Source organism: Strigops habroptila, chromosome 2 (genome assembly GCF_004027225.2).
Source record: "Strigops habroptila isolate Jane chromosome 2, bStrHab1.2.pri, whole genome shotgun sequence".
NCBI lineage: Eukaryota > Metazoa > Chordata > Aves > Psittaciformes > Psittacidae > Strigops > Strigops habroptila.
In genome coordinates, this window is record NC_044278.2 from 64,324,014 (window position 1) to 64,338,695 (window position 14,682).

Here is a 14,682-nt window from a genome sequence, read left to right on the forward strand (position 1 = left end):
GTAAACTTTCCCAAATGTGAGATAAAAGCAAGATGAGAAAAGACCTGTAAGATCTCCACTTCTCTGAAATCTGCATGCTCTGGAAGTGGAGCTGATACAATGCCTGTGCAATATGCATGTGTAGGTTGGAATCTTCCCAAATTTAAAATTTTGTGTGTGCGAACAGTGTCATGCTTCCATTATATACCAACTACACAGTGATCATTAAACTTACGCTGCAGCGTGCAGTTTTTTGGTATCTGGTCATATGCATGGCAGCACCTGCAGTCTGTATTTGTACGTTGTTCATCTTACTGCCCACTAATATTCTATGATGCTGACAGGGTTTTGTGGGTGTAGATTTACAGGTCTGGGACAGCAAATGTTGAATACAGCAGTAGCAACATTTTGTAGTTTATCCCTCAGGCTTCTTTAAATCATTCTGCAATTCAATTTATATTGTGTTTGCTGGGGATCTCAGACCAAACCAGCTATTATAATTGATGATTCTGTGATACGTCAGTTCCCACACAAGAATTTAATACTTGATGCACTTAATAACCAGTCTTTGCCTACGTTTTCTCTGTAGTAGTATTGACAAGAATTATAGATAACATAGCAAAGAAAGTTCACCTAAATGATGAAAATAATTATTAGCTTTCAGTAACAGGTAAAATATTCTTCTATATCATCTTTAACAGGAGAAGAAAAGCAAAATTAAGGTAAAGCCGAGGGAAAAGCAACTTAGACTCCCATCTGGAAAACCATGTTTCTATCCCTTAGAATGTTCAACTGCAACTAGAAAGGCAAAACCTACCCATAAATTTTATAGCTATTAAAGAAAGCATGTGACAGCTTCCACTGCAGTTCAGCTGCAACATTTTTAAATGTTTCTATATGCCAACAAAAATAATTCTCACCAAGGCTCGTGTCAAAGTTAAAGTATGCACAGTTAAACTAAATACTGAGTTGAGTAAGTGAGTGAACACAGGCACTGGCATCAAATCGGATGTCCTCTTACTCTTTTCTCATTTGACACTGTTACTGACCATAAAAAGATGCAACAAAACTATTTCATGGGTAGCTAGCAGAATACTAAAAACCTCGAGGAAGTTTGATAACCCTTAGTTTTGTTAGAACAGTTTGCTTGCCTACCAAGCAAACATGCTGCAGAACTGAAAAACATGGGTTTAAGTAGTAGTAATAGAGGGGAGGGACTCTAGCACAGAGGGACAGTCTGAAGTGCCCTCTGACTCCAGCATCAGGAGTTGGGTGAAAAAAGGGAAGAATACCAAACGCTGGTATTGTGGAGCAGTGAACAGAGAAGCCAGTGCTGTATGCAGCACCTTTAGCAAGATCTGTGAGTTAAGGATGCAATTGCAGATCTTCAACTCAAACTTCATTTCTGGCTGAAAGTGTGGAGATGGAAGTGCAAGTCCAGCAGGGACACACACAGCTTTGTGAAACTCCTCCAGAGGGATCTCTTTAGGAAGTTTTAGGTATTAAACACAGTGAATTTATAGCGATGCCAAGGTGTGGGAACTGAGGGACACTGTTCACCTCAGGAAATAAATGAAAAAGATAGCGTTTGTAAAAGTGAAATTCTCCAGATACAGACGAAGTACAAGCTTTTGATAGCAAGACTGTCTCTGCACCCTACCTCTCCTTGGGCAGGCTCTGCAGGCAGGAAGGGCCGGGGGGATCCGGATGCCTGTGCGGGTGGCGCTGGGTGGAAGAGCTGAGCCGTTTGGCTCGCAGCATCCCTCATCCCGCAGCTGTGTCACTTCCCCGTGGGCTCCTCTGGGTGGCAGTCAGACATCACCAAATTCTTGTTCTCTGGCAGGCATCCTTGCCTTTTTTTTTTTTTTCTTTTTCCTTTTGTTCTTGTTTGGGGTTTTTTCCCTTTTTAGTAAAAAAAATAAAACTTTAAAGCCACTTACTAAGCAGTAGATCAACTTTTGGTTGGCATTCACTGACAATGATGATGCAGCAATATCCTCCACAATATCAAAATAAGGAAAATATTTGTTTTCATTATTATTAATGATTATTGCATCCTTGTTAACTTAGTTGATTTATGCTGAACAACCCTGGAGGTACTAAAAAAAAAAATAAATTATAGTGTCTGTTCTGCAGTGGATCTGGTTGAGTAAAGAGACTCTAGAGATTAAACTGAAGAAACACAGTTTTACACTTCTGAGCCACAATGTTATCTGTCTTCTGGTATTTTCATAGAATCATAGAATTACAGAATCCTTTAGATTGGAAAGGACCTTTAAAATCATTGAGTTCAACTGTAAACCTAATGCTGCCAAGTCCACCACTAAACCATGTCCCTAAGTGCCACATCTACACATCTTTTAAATACCTCCAGGGATGGTGACTCCACCGCTGCCCTGGGAAGCCTGTTCCAATGCTTGACAACCCTTCCAGGGAAGAAATTTTTCCTAATATCCCTTATAAACGTCCCCTGGTGCAACTTGAGGGTGTTTCTTCTTGTCCTGTCACTTGTTACTTGGGATAAGAGACTGACATGCAGTTGTAGACTGTGACGAGATCAGAAGCCAGAATATTTCCTCTAGCTTTTGTGGAAAGCAACTCTTCTGCAACATTCGAAATATTTAAAACTTCAGAAATGCCATTTCTAACCTAACCCCAAAAAGCAGCTAGAATATTACTGTCTCAAATAGTGCTGTCTGTCATATACTCTCTAAGATATGAGCTACTTCATTATGAGAACTTTATTGCCGTCTGTACTGTCCAGGACCAGCTGCCCATGTTTTTACTATTTATGGAAAAGATTATTTTCTGTAAATATGTCCATGACAAACCTTTGCCAAGAGAATAAAACTTGCATGTAACGTCACGTTTCATTCCAGGTCTAGGGTCTGAACAAAAATAAAGTAAAAAAAACCTGAAAAGTTCAAGACCTTTGTTTTTCCTGATGTTTCATCTGTAAGTGCAAGCCTTTAAACAGTGCCAAATGCAAACAAATGCTAAATAATTTTCACTAATGAATAAGGAAGGGCGTGGAGCATTTTTACCTCTTATATTCTTGGACCTTCAACACTGGAAGTGATTTAACACAATGTGCAATAAAACAAAGGAAGAGTTACTCAGATGTAATGAGTTCAACAGATGATTAGAAGGGGTGGGAAATATAGCACCCTTTTGATTCAACCTGTCTCCAGGTGATAGAATTTCCTTTTTTTTTTTACATTGCAAATTCATTTGTCCTTGAAACCTCTCCTTCCCTCATGGTTTTTTGAAGTTCTTCTATTCCCCAGGGTGGCTCTAAATGATGGGGAAGAGGCTCCTTGACCCACATCTGATTAAAAAAGAAAAAAAGGTTTAGAAAACCCTATGCGTACCTTTGCTAAAAGGTTTGCGTGACTTCTTCCTGAAACATCATGAGATCTGTATTTTTATTTTTTTACTTTTTTCCAAAAAAAGCAAGAAAAATTTAAACATAAAGACAATGAACCACATGCTTTAGTGTTACCTTGCCAGGCTTTGTGCAAGCAGACTTCCACAGTTGAAAATAAAGTTCACCGCTTGTCTATTGGCTTCTGCTGTCTGTTAGTATTGTCTTCATATTTGTCCTTCATATACCATGCCCTCAACTGTGCTTTGAGGTAGACTACTCCTGGCTTATAAAATGTTTAGACTAGGGGTCATACATGCTATCTTTTGTGAGTGACTGAAAGGTGCATGTGCCTCACTAAACTTCGGTCAGTTTTTCTTTCCTCTTTTTTCTTTTTATTTTTTTGTAACGGAGGGAGAACAAGCAAAATAATATTTTGCTGTAAGTACAAATACGTTTCTCCTCAGCATCCTAGCTACTTCTGGGTCTGTAACATTTATCGACATTGGAGTCAAATATCACACAAAAAGTAGATCAGCCAAAGACACTCACATGTAAGGAAACACTGGGAGCCTAAGTGTGTACATGGCTCAGGAAGTCCTAAAAAGTGAAATTTGGGCACCTCCGTTGGAAAAAACTGACTACCTCAGTTGGAAAATGAGGAATAACTACGGGGTGGGCAAGTATGTGTAAATACTTTCTAAAAGTGTGGGCTAACAGGTTGTCTGGGAATTAGATAGAGGAGGCTTGGCAAGTTATGTAGGGAGGAGCCATTACTTGTAACTGGTTTAACTGAAATTGTATAATGCTGATAAGCAACCAGTCGCTTGACTCTAATTAAATGGAGGCTAAGCATGTAGCCATGACTGATTTTTGCATGTTGATTTTACTTCACTCAGCTTATTTTACTCTTTTTCATCTTCTAAATCACATTCAGACACACTGTATATCCACCCATTTACTTGCACACCAACTAAGCACATACATACTGATATGTAGAGAAAAGGATAATCAAAGATTGTTATTTCTATTTTTATACTCCTGGGAAGCACTTGGCAGCTTTCTGAGGAATGCTCTGTGCAGCCATGAGGTGACACTTGAAATATGCTTTCAGTCTAAGCATTCTTTTGTATTTAGGAGGCAGAGGCACAGGCTCAGTCCCTGAACTGTAAACCTGAACAGCTTTCTAATTAAATGTTTATACAGATAGATTCATTATTTTGGGTTCATTTTGTATCAAGCTGCACAGGTTCCCCTGTGTAGTAAACTCATGAGGCTCAGGAAAGATACTTTCACAGTAGGAAGAGTAATCTTTTCAGGGAGTGGAAGACCAGAGCCGGGTGAGATGCCATCATTTGGTGATCAGAGTATAGCTTCTGCCTCTCTGTATGGGCATTGGCTTTTGCACCATAAGTGGTTGCTTCTCGGTGTTCCCACCTTGAAGTGCAGCCTGAGAGCTGGTTTAACTGACTGAAGAAGTCCCACAGGTGAAGGTCACCAGGGAGGGAGCAAAGGGAGAAGGAGAGGGCAGAACTAGCACCATGGCAGAGAGTGCATGACTGGAGAGTGCTGTTCCCCAGCAGCTGTTGGGGTAGCTCTTTGTCAGCATCCGCTGGGTATAACATAGAGCAATCCTGCTTGAAGTTGTGCAGGCGACTCATCCAGCCCACAGCTGGCCTGACTGTGGGGCTGTGCAGGTGATGTAGGACTGTCAGGGCTGCTCCTTCTGTTACTCATGCCAAAAATGCTGGACTCGTGTTTCCACATGAGTGAATTTTCTCAGATGCTTCCTGGCAATGCAAGAATCCAGATTTTGATGAGTCTCCCACCTCTTCCCCACCCCACCCCTTGACCCCCTCTTCTACTCTGCATACTGTCAGGAACGCAGCCCCAAAACTTCTGGGTGAGCCAAGATGTTTACAGAACTCCTACACAGATTCTTTGCATGTCTTCACAGTTATGTTTGTGTAATTAATTACTTGTTACTTGTGTAGCTCCAGAATTATGTAGCTATAGCACAGATAGACTGTAGTGCTGAAGGATGTGCAGTGAGAATTTTGTAATGTTAAGCATCCATAGTGCATTTGAGGACACTCTTGCTCTGTGAGCATATAGCAGTACTTCTGTTTGATATCCACTTCACACATTCAATAAAATACTGAAAATGGTAAGTGCAGCTGAGGACAAACAGATGATATTTATCGTACATGTTTATTTTAATCGTGAAAGATATTCAGGGCCAGTGCTCCCTCTGCTGGTTAAAAATACTGCTTTAATAAAGAATTAGGTATTGCCCACCTCCGTGTCTTCACTAGTGTAAGACTGGGCCAATTACAGTTCTGTAACACATGTTTAGAAGAGTGTGGAGAGAAATACAGTGACTTGAGTGAGCTACTTGGATCACACAATAGTGTTTCCCACCGTGCAGTGTAATTACTGGTCTAACACCTCAAAGCCAATTCACTACAGCACTTGCAGTTATAAGGAACAAATACAGAGCCCGTATTCACTTCTCATGTGACTTGGGATAGTCTGGGTGGAAACCATGTAGTGCACTGCAAGCATGTTGTGCATCGCTGTAGATTTTACAAGGTCACACTGGAGCATCAAGGCGTGATGAATGATTTGGATGGGTTTTCTTGTCAACAGTTGCATCTAGGTCTGAAACTAATTTCTTTCCAAAGCAATGTTCGAGACTCTATAACATCAGACTGAGGATAAGAGAAAAAAATAGAAAAGAATGCTGAATTTTCTGGCCCTATTTCTCTCTTTTTGGAAACTGCATCCTCAGTTTTCATCTTGAAGCAATTGCATTTCTTTAGCACACATGCCCTTGATGGCGTTTCAGTTCAATGAACATTAGGTTTTGGGAAGAGGGAAGCATGTGTGTTTGTGGGAGAGGAAGTCTATGCTTATAATGATGTTGGAGTCAGCGGGAACATTGGTCTGAAGATGGCTCTCCAGGAAGGTCAAGCATTTGTTGGCTCCCAGCTCAATTCCTCTTGCAGCGAACGCACTGCTGAGGAGCTCTGGTGGATGAACTCCTGCAAACCCCACTGCGTTGGTGTGAGAAGCTGCTCTCGCTGCCTTTCTGCCCTGTGTCCTGCATCGTTACGTCCTCCTCGCATCAGCTGCCTGGCCACCTGATGAGCTCCTCAGCTCACCAAGGCCAGGGCAAGCTTACTTGCTAAAGGAAAGTGGGTAAATTTAGGGAGCTGAACTGGTGCAGTGGAGACTGAGGGAATCGTACCAGGTGGTGTAAAGAAGAGTGAAGTAGCACTATGCCTTTAAGAGGAGGAGGAGAAGAGCCATCTTGCTGGGTAGATCAGCTCAGATGACTTGTGGCATCTCTCCCTAAGACTTTTATGCCTTTTCAGCTGAAGGGCAGGCGTGTGCGTGTCCTGCTGTCTCAGCTTCAGGGCGATCACTGGGAGTGGCAAATGAAGCATCTTTCAAATGGCTTCAGGAAGATCTGCACATTGTTATTCACCACATGCCAGAGTCTCTGGAGAGACTGGGAACACCATATTCGTATGGGCCCAGACAACCTGTTAGCCCACACTTTTGGAAAGTATTTACACATATATCCACGTTACCGGTCTCTCAAGTCTAAAATCTCCCAGTCCTGCAGGCCCTAAGCAAAATAATAGCAGAAATAATTTATCATGGGGTGGTGATTATTTCCTCCCTCTCAGCACTTAATTTATTACAGCTGAATCTTCTGAAACTACTTCATGTGACTCTCTTGCTTAGCAATCTGCAGTTGTTCCATGTGTCAAACAGCATTTCATGGCAAATTTGGAAGGATAGGTGCCAGAAAAAATATCAACCCATGCTGTTATGCTCTTAACAGTTTCACCTTGTTTAGAAGTCCATTCAGTTGCTTTCAATTTGAACTATATCTAATGCAAAGGCATTTGGATACATGTCACAAAAGCCAGGCTAACACAGGCATTTTGCTTACTAAATGAGTGCAACAGTGACTGAGTACTTGCTGTCTTTTTACGTAGCACCTCTCCATTTTCAGCAGCTGAGTGGCAGAATAGTAATTTTTGTGAGCTGAGTAATGATTTCTCCTTTGTGCTTTCTGACAGTTTGTATTGAATCAGCAGAGGTACAGATGACTTGGTTACATCTGTTTTAATTTTTGAGTCTCATGAATTGATTTGTAAGAAGCAGAAGCGCTTTCAACATTACTTGCCAAGATTTCGCAGCTGTGAATACTGGAACTTGAACAATACATACCCCTTGCAGTCAGAGTCTCATGCTCTTCACGCATCACAGCTAGAAATCTCAGTGCTGAGGGAAAAATAAGTGGGTAGCAGCAGTGATCTGGTGCTTGCCAATTTATGTAGTGTGGGTGCTTAATGAGTAGCAGCATAAATGTAGTACAAACACTAGCTCTTGGGCTGCTTGGCTGGAACATTGAGTGAAGAAAAGAACTGGGCAAGCAAGCAGGGAAAGGATGCTGCTCAAGTATTTCCTTGCAATGCAAGGCATCTTCAGAACATGCTTATGTCTGTATTGCACAGCATAATAAACAATAGCTTCATCTGAGCTTGAAGTTCCAAATAAGCTACTGAGTAGGAAAGCAGCAGTACAAATGTTGCTACCTCAGTGATCTCTGCAGGCTAATCTACTCAGTGACGTTGGGACACATGGAGCTCTTCATTCACATGCATCTTTATAGCTGCTAGATGGCAGAGTTTCTGTACTCTTGTTCAGTGTAGATACTTTGAGACTGATAGAATTTTACTGTAATTTAGTGTAGTTTCCCTGATGCCAAGAAATATCTCATAGTGGAAGTTGGTACTAACTGGAGTAGGACTACTGAAATAAGACCTTTGTTCATTAGCACTGCTTCTTTCCTTACAAGTTTTGACACACTCGTTTTCTAAGATTGGTGCAAAAAGGCAGTCTGCTATCTGGACTAAAGAAAGGGACTGGAATCCAGGGGACATCCCTAGGTCTGTTACAGGGTTGTGGTGAAATAAGTTGTCATAACTTCTCAGAGTTTCCATGGATGACATGGAGAGGTAACGTCCCATTAACTGTGTAGCCTGGGACTGCACAAGTTTGGGCTACTTACTCAATACTTACTTTGGACTGCTTACTCAAACTTACTTTGCAGTAAAATGAAATGGGAAGGCGGAGTAGAGGAAGAGGTGTAAGCAGTATGTAAGTCCATGTTCCCCTGTTAGAATAAGTGGCCAAAGTTGCAGGTTGCATGCAGGGAGGGATCCAGCAGCTTTCACACACGCAGTAATCTTTATGTTTCCTTACTTCCCTATGGCAAATCACAGGCAAAAAGATGAGCTCAGTTCTAGTCTGAGAAACCATGAGTCTGCAGTATTTGGGACAGTACATCCCTCCACAAGCTCAGAAGTTATGCTCTTCCAGGCCTTGGGACATCCAGTAGCTTGACTGGATGTCCAGAAGTCCTGGACAAATAGCCAGTTATTTTTCTTGTTGGCCTAACAGTTCAAGTCAGTAAAATAAAATGTTTCTAGGGAAATCTGGATGTATCTCTGCTCAGAGTGACTTGGTATGGTCTCGGCTCTGCTCCTGCAGCTATGTTTTACCCCTCAGACAGGGCAGCCTGGGAGGTTGGAGACAGCCTTGAGAGAATTAACTCTAGTTGCCTTGGAAGCCCAAGTTTTTATTTATGGAGTTAACCTCCTTGGCAAGCTGTAGTGGTCATTACCTTAGTGAGTGATTTACAGGCATGTTAAGGCCCTTTTACAGTGCCAGAACAGTCTTAAGGGAGCCTTAGACTAAGTGAAAATCCGATCTGTAAACCACAGTTTTATCTTTCCTTAAGAATGAAGGAAAGCATATTTCCCTGTGTTGCAGGGTGCAGTAGTTCAGAGTGTGTTGAAATCCTCAGATGGACAGAACTCCTGACTACGAAAGTATTAGTTGAGCTACACATGACTCATATTTCTCTGTGGGTATCAAAATAATCTTGTTTTCTTCTCATTTGCACATATTGTGCTTTTCTTCAGCAATGGAAAATCCTGTTCTATGTACTTGAGTGTCTTCTTCCTCCTTAGTCCATCTCCCAGCAGGTCATGAGAACAAGTGCCCAGGGTTCAGTGTGAAATCACGCTCTGAAGTGAGACAACATCTGATTTTGTAGAAATACACTTGTTCCTGCAGTGCAAATTAGCAAGCTGAAGTGCGGGTTTAAGAACCTCAGTAATCTGTTTACTACTTCAAATAGCCTTCAGATTTTTAATTACTTCAACATTTATCCTGGATCCTAATACACTCTTCCTTAAAATATTATTCAAACCAATTTGTGACTTTCGAACTTGGACTTCTTACAGCTGACCTAGAAATATATTTCTTCAGCTGTTCTGCTATTTGCTTTGTTTTGCTGTGTTTTGTGGTCTAACATACTGCCTCATACTTGGGTTACTAGCAAACTTTATTCTCAAACCATGACAAAGAATATTGGAGAGTAAAGAGAGGAGATCATGTCATTTTGGCACTTCAAGGAAAAGCTGTTTGTTTGCCTCAGAAAATACCTTTTTACTGAAAAATGTGTTTTTGTGGGAGGAAGGGAAGCAGCAGGAGATTTTCTTCCTGACAGGAGATTTTAATAAATGAATGCTATTTTGATTTCACTTTCTCATGCTCTTAGCATCTCAGTTATAGTTTTCTCCCCTCTTTTCCTCCTTGGCTCTGCTCTTCTTATCTGTCAGTCACCTCTCTTCTCCCCTGTCTCTTTGTCATCTTAACAAAATCCTGGACAAGGAGCTAAAAACCAACATCAACCCAATAACTCTGATCTTCCAAAACTGTAACTTGCACCGTGTCTGTGGGTCATCACTCAGTTTTCTCTGCCTGCATAATGTAACCTTTTCTTTGCAAGATGCCTGTTATACCTATTTGAAAAGTGAGCTCTCCAAGACTTAGATGTTCTTCTCTTGCATGCTCAGTCCTCAGGTGACCCCTGCAAGTTATCAGCATATTGCTGGGAATCTCTGTCCTGAGCAAGCAGGAGAAAAGTTTTTTGCTATTGACCATCCTAAAATCCAAATACTCAATTGTTTGTTAATTGCACATAGCAATCTTATTTTTCCATTGTTTTGCAGAAAATACTTAAATCTTTGTGTAGCTTCCTTTTGTTTGTTTTGAACCCTGTTGATTTTATTTTCATGTTTGCATCCTTTGAAAATTGGTCTATGTTTTGAGTTTATAAACCATTAACAGGTGCCATGTTTTTTTAACTTGTATACCTTTTCCTTTTTGCAGTTGATCAGTAATGTTTTATTCATCCAATATTCCCACATTTTTGGACAATATGAAGTGTTTCTCCCTGTTTCACACCACCTAGAAAGACATTTTTTGATTTGCTTGATTTGCTGTTTTGAGGCTCTCCTATGTGTAGATTTTGCAGCTTTTATTCAGAAAATGTTTCTCTTGGTTTCAGTGGGAGCTCAAGTATAGTGAATGCATAATAGCTGAAATATTGATCTAGTCTGTGGATTTTCTGCCTCCAGTTTTATCTAATTTAAATGCATTTAGAGACAGCACAGAAAACTCAGATGTCTCGTACAACATTAAAGAAGAACCTAAAGGATGACACATACAATCTGTGTGTTCAGCTTCTTGGGAAAATTCTGTACCTCAAAGTGCTCTGAACCACCCTGAAATTCAAGAATAAGTGACAAGCCTGGTCTCCTAAATCTATTGTTGTGAATGATGTATTAGAAGAGGAGTCGTATTGGTATTCATAGAGTAGTGACTGAACATTGATATTTGTGGTTTTCAGGAGTTTAATTGCTCATTTGGGGTGTTAGATTTTCTACCAGGATTTAGTCTTACTAGAGGGAAAGTGTCCTTCCTGATCCCATGGGTATAAACATGCTATGAACAAGAGCTATTCGGGGAGACAGAAAAAAGGTTTCATTGACATTCAAAGAGTGTTTTTTTATTGTGCCACAGTCAGCTTCTGCCAACCTATTATTGAACTAGAAATATTTCTTTGTTTATAATAATCCTTCTTGGAAATACCAACATGAAATGTTTGCTGTCACATGTAGATTCTTACCACCTATCAGGTTTCTTGAGCACAGAAACAGGGAGTATGTGGATTGCTTGAAGAAGTGGCTTCAGTTGTTTAGTTGCTAATGAGTTTTCTACTTCCCCAGGGAGAAAGAGGCTTGCCGGGACTACAGGGTGTGATTGGGTTTCCTGGAATGCAAGGACCTGAAGGTCCCCCTGGGCCACCAGGGCTTAAGGTAAGAGCTTAAGCTTTAGTATTTAAAACACTTAGGTTTCCCTAAATTGTTGTCCCTAGGAAAGACAAAGCTATCTCTTTTCCTTTGCAGGGTGATACTGGAGAACCAGGACTGCCAGGAACAAAGGGAACAAGGGTGAGTTCTACCTTTTTTGCAATTCTGCTGTCTATGTGTTTATGTCTTTAACGTTCCGTGACTGCCTGCAAGTGCAAGATGGGGTTAGTCTCTTCTTTGAGTTAATGGCATCCCCCTGTGCTGCACAGTAATTTCAAAATTCTTGCTTTTGCCTTTGAAGTTCTTTGAGCATTGGGCATTCAAGTGCCCTTGTCCATTTGCATTTTCATCATGTACTTAACCACCGTGTCAACAGCACTTCTAATACGTCTTGGATATCTTTCTGACATACCAGGAAGCTTTTTTACAGCTTGAATATGAACCAACCTTATTATCTCCTGCAAGATTCTTATTTATGTTTGCCATCTAAACTCCTTGAAGCACTCCAGCAGAGAAGATGACACACCCATGAACACATAACATGTTAAAAATATGCATAAGGTGCAGAGCTGAATTACAGCCAGGGACAAAGGACTCTTGACTTTGCTAGGAGCGGCTCTGAATATGCCTGTCACCTTCCTGTTGTCATTTCTGTTTAATGTGGCACTTACATAACACTTATTTTAGCACGTTATATTAATGAGGGCCATGACTTTTGGGGTTTTGTGAGGTGCCAACCTCGTTCTGAGCATTTTCACATTTCATAATGTAACGGTGAAAGAGGATTCAAATGATCTGACCAGTAATGATGCATACATTTTCAGCTATACCAGCTTGTCCACAGATTTTCAAAATGCTGTCTCAGTTTTGTTCTGCATTTGCCTGCAGTTGCTGCAGCACATAGAATTTATCGAATCAACTGCAGTTTCTGAGCTGTTTCAGAGGGCTTATTCTGCTAGATCAAGAAATCTTTATTTCAGTCCATGATGTTTACGATACCCTGGGTTATCCTGGGTGTTAATGTAAATTTGGCATCTCCCGACAAATGTGTTTGTGTGCTACAGTGCAAGTAGACTGTATTTTAGCAATTACAAAGTTTTGGAAGATGCCAATATTCTATCTGAGCACAGTATTCCCATACATCTTTTCTGCTCCATAATACATGTATTAGAAAATACTACGTGATTAAATAAGCTGGTAGGATGAAAATGATGTGCCAAGTCAGACTCCTGATTCATTACACTGAAAAGCTGTTCAAGGAGAGAGCTATCTCAACTGAGTAGGCTTTTTGAGAATAAGGATGAATTGCTACACTGACGCGGAGTATGAAGATAGAGAAGCATCTTTACAGTGCATTAACAAACTCTTCTGCTGTGAAGAGATGCTTACAGTAAATTTCATTTTGGAAATGATGGTTGTAAGAGGACAGCACCTCTGCATTCCTTTTTATCTGTACATAAGGCCCTGGTCCAGTACCTGTTGAAGGAATTCCATACTGCTGCTGAAGAAGTTAACGAAATATAAAGAGTTGTTTTCAGTTATTGATTACTTGGGTGCCAGGTTTGAGAGGTTTTGAAGATTACAGCTATATCGTTAAGGAAGTTTAAAAGAAACTGTTACTGTATTTTGACTGTCACTACTGGAGATGAGACTTGGGCTGCAGCTTGTTGTTGGTGTTTTATGGGTTTGCCATTTCAGTTTATGTTTTTGTCAATTGCAGGGCCCCCCAGGAGTATCAGGCTTCCCAGGAAACCCAGGCCTTCCTGTATGTATGAAGTATCTGTATTTTTACAAAGAACTTCAAAGTTTTAATTGTGGCATCTGAGCTGGTTTATTGCTAATATTGCTAATTTCTTTACTTCCTTTTCATGTAGGGCATTCCTGGACAAGATGGCCCTCCTGGTCCGCCTGGCATTCCAGGATGTAATGGCACAAAGGTGACGTTTACATATATTTATAACACCATCTCTGTTCTGAAATAAAAACATCCCTCAATGTTTTGTTTATGTTCCCTAAACAAAAATAATTTTTCTGTTCCCCTTAGGGTGAAAGAGGTCCTGTAGGTCCCCCAGGTTTACCAGGGCTGACTGGGAGCATAGTAAGTAGATTCTTTCATGCCTGATTCACTTGTTTCAACCCTTATTCTTGAAATGCAAATATAGCTATATGAAAAGCTATAGAGTCTAACATGTAAAATATACAATACTGAGGAACAATAACATCAAATATGTCTTTTTTCGCAGGGACCCCCAGGACCTCCTGGAACGAAGGTACATTTTACTCTGTGTTGATATCCTGCTTTTAACAGTAAGAATTAGGGTGAACTCTACACCCTCCAAGACTAGGAGTCCTTACTTGAGGTCTGAAAAATTTTACCACCATGTTTCATTTTATACTCTGTTCTGCAGTCCCACTAAACAAAGACAGTGGGGAGACCTCCAGTTAATAACAGTTGAACATATGTGTTGTTCCAAGCAGATCTTCAATGTGTGTTACATGGATTGCAACAGAAAAAAGTAGTATGTATCATTAATTATGTGTAAATGGTATGGTGGCCACCCACTTTTGGTAGGTTTTATGGTTCAAACATTTGGTTTGATATTGACATTTCATTTATCTAAGTAGTTCCACATAGTTAATGTTTGTGCACATGTAGCCCATGATATGAGAAGTATCCAACACATACATACTAAAGAGTTTTCATAAAGAAAATAATTAAACTAACTAACTAGGTATCTGAGTGCATTTTGTGAACAGGAGAATGAAATATTGAATGTCAACAGAGACCTTCTTTAAGATGAACAGATACAATTTGAAACTGTGAGCTAAATATGAATCCAAATGTAATCTCGGATTTGTAATGACATGACTACCTGAAGTTGTAAAATGCCCTTTTCTCTTTATCTCACATGGGAAGAAGCAACTTCAGTTTATAAGCACAGAAGTAGTCGAATGTTTCTTCCCTGAGCATGTATGCACAGGTACACAACTCCTGAAAAAAAATCACGTACAGTGTTGAAACTTTGTACAAAAATGCAGGAAAAAAAGGGTCTTTTGCTATAAAAAGAAGAAACATAAAGAAGTGGATAACGGTCA

General features: G+C 40.4%; 1 protein-coding gene across 2 annotated transcripts in view; it reads left to right on the top strand.

The window, feature by feature from the left end:
• Positions 1-14,682, top strand: part of COL4A1 (collagen type IV alpha 1 chain) — a 124,487-nt gene that overhangs the window by 58,469 nt on the left and 51,336 nt on the right. For both annotated transcript variants that reach the window (XM_030477906.1, XM_030477905.1), the window contains exons 3-8: positions 11,503-11,592; positions 11,683-11,727; positions 13,307-13,351; positions 13,461-13,523; positions 13,631-13,684; positions 13,830-13,856. In XM_030477906.1, the coding sequence (XP_030333766.1) occupies positions 11,503-11,592; positions 11,683-11,727; positions 13,307-13,351; positions 13,461-13,523; positions 13,631-13,684; positions 13,830-13,856 (324 nt within the window). The remainder of the gene's footprint in view (positions 1-11,502; positions 11,593-11,682; positions 11,728-13,306; positions 13,352-13,460; positions 13,524-13,630; positions 13,685-13,829; positions 13,857-14,682) is intronic.